The sequence below is a fragment of the Henckelia pumila genome, chromosome 2 (genome assembly GCF_033568475.1).
Source record: "Henckelia pumila isolate YLH828 chromosome 2, ASM3356847v2, whole genome shotgun sequence".
NCBI classification, from domain to species: Eukaryota; Viridiplantae; Streptophyta; class Magnoliopsida; order Lamiales; family Gesneriaceae; genus Henckelia; species Henckelia pumila.
In genome coordinates, this window is record NC_133121.1 from 91491014 (window position 1) to 91496535 (window position 5522).

At 34.9% G+C, this 5522-nt stretch overlaps 1 protein-coding gene across 1 annotated transcript; it reads left to right on the plus strand.

Moving 5' to 3' along the window:
* Positions 1-611: 611 nt before the first annotated feature.
* LOC140880113 (ubiquitin-conjugating enzyme E2 36) lies at positions 612-4754 on the plus strand. The gene is made up of 8 exons (XM_073284231.1): positions 612-761; positions 912-939; positions 1726-1812; positions 2521-2579; positions 3840-3881; positions 3960-4033; positions 4163-4260; positions 4508-4754. The coding sequence occupies exons 1-8, from the start codon at positions 726-728 to the stop codon at positions 4543-4545; spliced, it is 462 nt and encodes a 153-aa protein (XP_073140332.1). The 5' UTR covers positions 612-725; the 3' UTR covers positions 4546-4754.
* The last annotated feature ends 768 nt before the right edge of the window (positions 4755-5522 follow it).

Below are 5522 nucleotides of genomic sequence, written 5' to 3' on the forward strand. Positions count from 1 at the left end.
GGCGGAGATCGAAAAAAAATTTAAAGAAAAAATGATTGACAAAAACTATTGTGAAACTCTTCAACTAGTTAATAGTTTTATACAAAAACTTCTATGAGATGGTCTCAAGGGTTATTTTTTTAAAACGAGTCTCTTATATGAGTTATCTATTAAAAAATATTATATTTTATGCCAAAAATATTATTTATTATTATAAATATGGATAGGGTTGACCTGTCTCACGGATGAGACCGTCTCACAAGAGTGTTACTCATAATTTGATCCGACGAATATATTAATTGAATTACTTATAAAAAAATATTATTTTTTTATTATAAATATGTGATAGATTATGGGCAATTTGCTCAAAAATCCCCAAATGCAAACATGTTTTGTTTTGGGGTTCCTAGTCATAAAATGTGGTACAAAACAATACAAGATGTGGTATAAAACCATACAAGATGTGGTACAAATTAACAAAAAATGTGGTACAAAAAAGTGGCTAAAGAGTGTAGAGCAAAACATGTTTGCATTGAGGATTTTTGAGCAATTTACACATAGATTATCTCGTTTTAAAATAAAAAAAACTCAAAATAAATATAAATAATGAATCCTACAAATCTACGATCCTGGAGAGTTTGACAATTGTTTTAAGAAAAGGAGAAACAGAGAAAAAGCTATTTTGTTAGCGTAAACTCTCCGAACCCAAACCCTTGAGCCGGAGAGACCATTGCAAATTCAATCCTATGGCGAACAGCAATCTACCCCGAAGGATCATTAAGGTATGTTGATCTTCAGATATCATTCTTGATCCCTCTGTCAATTTTACTGTTGACCCTCGATTTTCGAACAAACTGGGTCTCAATTGCTTGATTGTGATTCAATTGACTCGAATAATCTTTTTTGATTATGCTTTCTTTATGATCTTATAGGAGACGCAGCGTCTGCTGAGCGAGCCAGGTAAATCCTTAAATTTCAACGCATGCATGCATTGAATCGAAGGTGGAAAGGTGTTGGTGGCTTTTAGTTTCAAAATTCAGTGGTTGAGCTTAAACTGAAAGATGTTAAGAAATTGATATGTTTTTTTCTTTTCATGCCTATTGTTTCAATCGCATGTCTACCTTCTGCTGAAACGTTTTATTTATATATTTTCTTTTCTTTTGGTTATTTATATTTTATTGAGTTGCTTCGGATGTGTAGGTTTAAGTTTTTATGTAGTTTGATTCGGATGTGTAGGTTTAAGTTTCTATGTAGTTCTCCCTCCCCCCTTGTTTCTCTTTATTGACAATCACATGAAGGCTGTTATCTCTGCACTTTCCTAGCTCCATTTCCCATCACTATATGTTTGATTCGGATAGATTTAAGTAGCGTTTAGGAAAATTTTGTTAATGAAAAGGCGAGAAGTTTGGGAAAATTTTTGTTAATGAAAATATGAGAAGTGCTTCCTTGAAGCTCACCCAAACACTACCTTGTCTTTTGTGTGTGTTCAAATAATTGAATAGTTTTTTTGTTCCCGTTTGAAGTTTTTAATTAGTTTTAGTTGCTAACAGAAATGTTATTACAGTGAAATTTGTGGGGAATGTAACTAATATGATATGAACCATTAGATTTTGAGTGCAACCTCGTAATTGTGTCCTGATATTTTAGTTATAGTCGTTTTTGGCTTTTAGGGGCGTGATATTTGTATTCTTTTGGGTTTCATGGACAAATGCAAGGGATTTTAGTTGTTATTTGGTTGTGTTGCAGCTCCAGGAATAAGTGCATCTCCATCAGAAGACAATATGCGATATTTCAATGTAATGATTCTTGGTCCAACACAGTCTCCTTATGAAGGTAATATTGGAAGTGGCATCGTATGTTCATGTATACTCCTCTTGTGGTCACAGTCTGGCTGCTGCTGCTCCATGCCATTTTGATTTTGCATATTGTGTACAATTTGTTCTTGCATTTCAAGTATTGAATATTATAAAATGTACGTTATATGTTTCACCATTTTTTACTTCTTATTAGGGCCTTCAATCACTTCTTTACTTGCAGCGTGATTTGGAAACATTAATCGTTGAAACGAAAACCTTGTTTCTGAAATTTGATAGCGCTTTTGTCTTCCTGGCCGTCCTGTATTGTTTCTTTGGAATGTAATTTTCGTTCTTGATGTTACTAGAGAACGTTGACAGTTGGTAATCAAATGACGCTGATCCTTGATTTTATGTGGTGCTTAGTGCTTGTCAAGTTAATTGAACATGCAATTATACTTCTTTTGTTTTCTTTTTTCTTTTTTTGTGTATTGATTATATAGAGGTCATTCACTTAGTTCGTATTGGAGAATTCCTGAGTGGTTTTGATATACATGGATTCATTCTTAATTGCTGTTGACAGTGACCAGAAATTACCAATTGTGGTTGACTAGAAACCATTTTCAATTGTTTGTTAAGTCTACGTTATTGAGTCTATGTAACAGAACTATGAACGTTGAGATTTCCTTGCCAGCTAGTGATTTTATCTGCATTTTGTCTTGTTTACCATCTTATTTTCTCTGTACAGGTGGCGTTTTTAAGCTGGAATTGTTTCTACCAGAAGAATACCCAATGGCTGCTCCAAAGGTAATTTAGAATGGCAGCACTTTGTGAGATGGTGATTTTCATCATCTACTGCTGCTGTCGGAGATTATATGTTGTTTTTTCCATCATTTGGTAGGACGGATCATCGTTTTTTTTCTATATTGAGTTTACATATTCCAATTTCTTCTCTGTCATGAAGTATCACGGATCTGTCTTTTCATGCATTTAATTGCTACTTCTTATTTGGCAATCGCTTCTTTGTAATCTGGTATTCATTTGCATAATATGTAAACTCAGCAATGAGCCACCAAGTAAAATGTTTGTTTTTGTTTTGATATTACCAACTATTCTTCCCTTCTCAGTCTGCTTTTGTTATTTCTTAAGTGAATTGAGATTCTTTGAGTAGAACACTGTTTTGTGGTGTCTTCACCTGTTTGAGCGCTTTCATATTTTCTTGTGCCCGTGAAATTTGTTTTGAACTGCATCCTTTCACATTAGGTAAGTTGTGGTACCTATTTTGTAACCATTTTATACCCATCTCTTCTCTCTTATTACCAAAAAACTTCCATATGAAATCAAGAGTGGATTGCGTTGGTGTGCTTAAGGGCAGTATCCAGATCAATTGAAAGTGACAAACCAATGATGGTATTGACCGTCATGTTATATAGTAATGCTCCTCAAATAAACTTGCTAGAAGAAATAGAGCACTAGACATCACATTTTAGTGCAAAGCTGGTTGTGATGTGCTAGTAAGCAGATTGTACGTGAACTTGTTTCCCCATGTTTTTTTGTCACAATTTTACCTTGTTTTCATGTTGTGTTGGGTCAATACTCTGTATGCTACTGAATTTTCCTGTTCATATCTCATCTTGTTAAGCAAATATGCATAATTTAGAATCTCCAAAATTTTTCCATTAACTTACCAGAAAAACTGTCATAAGTTCTCGTAGTTGTTTTTATAATGGAAAAAGGAAAAAGGAAAAAGAGAAGCTGTTTCTTTGTTGAACCTTTGACTTCATTCACTTTAGCCAAATGCTAACTAGCAAACCGCTCCCGTTCCTGTATGTAAAAACTTCTGCCGTGGTATATATTGAGAATCAATGGAGTATCTTCGCTTCTGAAAGTTGACGATTATCCAAACTTTTGGGCTAACCATTAAGTCTCAGAAGGCGAAAGGCCTGAATATCTGAAGATTTGTTACGTTCGCGGAAACTTTTTTATTGAGAAGTTTAATATGAGCCTTATTTCTATTGATGATGGTTTAGTGACTGTCTACTCTTTCGTTCCCTCATCTTTGCACAGGTTCGCTTCCTTACAAAAATTTACCACCCAAACATTGATAAGGTTTGTCATCCAAGTTTGATGTTTTGATCTCTTGTGGAGCAAACTGTTAGTGGATATTAACTTGTGAACTTTGTGCAGCTTGGAAGGATTTGTCTGGATATTCTTAAAGACAAGTGGAGTCCAGCACTTCAGATTAGAACTGTACTTCTGAGGTATCGAAATTCATGATTGTATGGCATATGTTTTTATACGGCTGCTTTTAACAACTTTGATATCACTTTTGTACTGGTTGTACCAAAAACAAACATGAGTGCTTATTTAAACTTCTTGCCTCTGAATAGCATTCAAGCACTTTTGAGCGCTCCAAATCCAGATGATCCACTTTCTGAAAACATTGCTAAGCATTGGAAAACAAATGAGGCTGAAGCCGTCGAAACAGGTTGGCATTTCATTGCGATTTCAATAATGGTCATACACGCAAGACTGAATTTGGTGCTAAGAATACACTTTGTAATATTAACTGGCTGCCGCGGGACTCGTATATTGAGAAGATATTTTCTATTTGTCTAATTATTATAGTACAATTAATCAGATCTACAGCAAAGTAGCATGAAATTTAGCTGCAATCTGCACCGTTGATAACATGATCAATATTTAAAATAATTGTTGGGCTATCGATCCTGCAGCTAAAGAATGGACACGGTTGTATGCAAGTGGCGCCTGAAGAGCATGGAACTCGGATGTTGCCAGAAATAACCTAAAAATGTATGTTTTATTTGACTCTGAATGGATGTGGAAAAATTTGGAAGATCTGATGATGCTCAAAACATTTGGAAGTTGCCATCTCCAGAAACTGGCATTATTTGTACTTGTTTTCCCGCTTGAAATTATCTTAATTTAAGAATGCGATAATATATACTGTACTTTTGTTTAGTTTCTTGATTAATCAATCTGCTTATACGCTTATAAAATATAATAACCCTCTTTTAAAGTGATGATATTTGTTGTTGTTGTGTGGTCTGTAGACGGCAATTTGCGTTACGAGGGAGGTGTGGAATCAAAGAAATTCAGGAATGAAAAACAAATAAATGTGACATCTTGGGGAGAAGGGATTTACTTTTTCACTAAGGCCATCTCCAATCTACGCCAAAATGGCGCCTGATTTGTTGCTCCAATTAGGGGTGCAAACGAACTGAACCTGTTCGTGAGCTTTACGAGCCCGTTCGATAAATATTTGATTCGTATTCGAGCTTATCGAACCCGAGTCGAATTCGAACATGTTCGAACTTTTTTTTGAGCCGAGCTTGAGCCGAAATTATATTGTTTGATAGTTCGCGAATAGTTCGCGAACCTTAATATTTAATTAATATAATATAATTATATAATAAATATATATACATTTCGAACTTTTTTCGAATATTTCGAGCTTTTCGAACCATAATATCCGAATAGTTTACGAATAGGTTCGAATATTTCGAGCCGAACTCGAACTCGAACTTCATTTCGAGTCGAGCTCGAGCCAAAATATTTGAAATTATTGAACTTCGAATCGAGGTCGAACTCGAATATACTCTTATCGAGCTGAATTTGAGCCTTAAAATTTTACCATTATTTGGTTCGATTCGATTCGTTTGCACCCCTAGCTCCAACCCAGCGCCACGCTACAGTGTTGCGCCAAGTAGCTTGACACTATGTTATTAT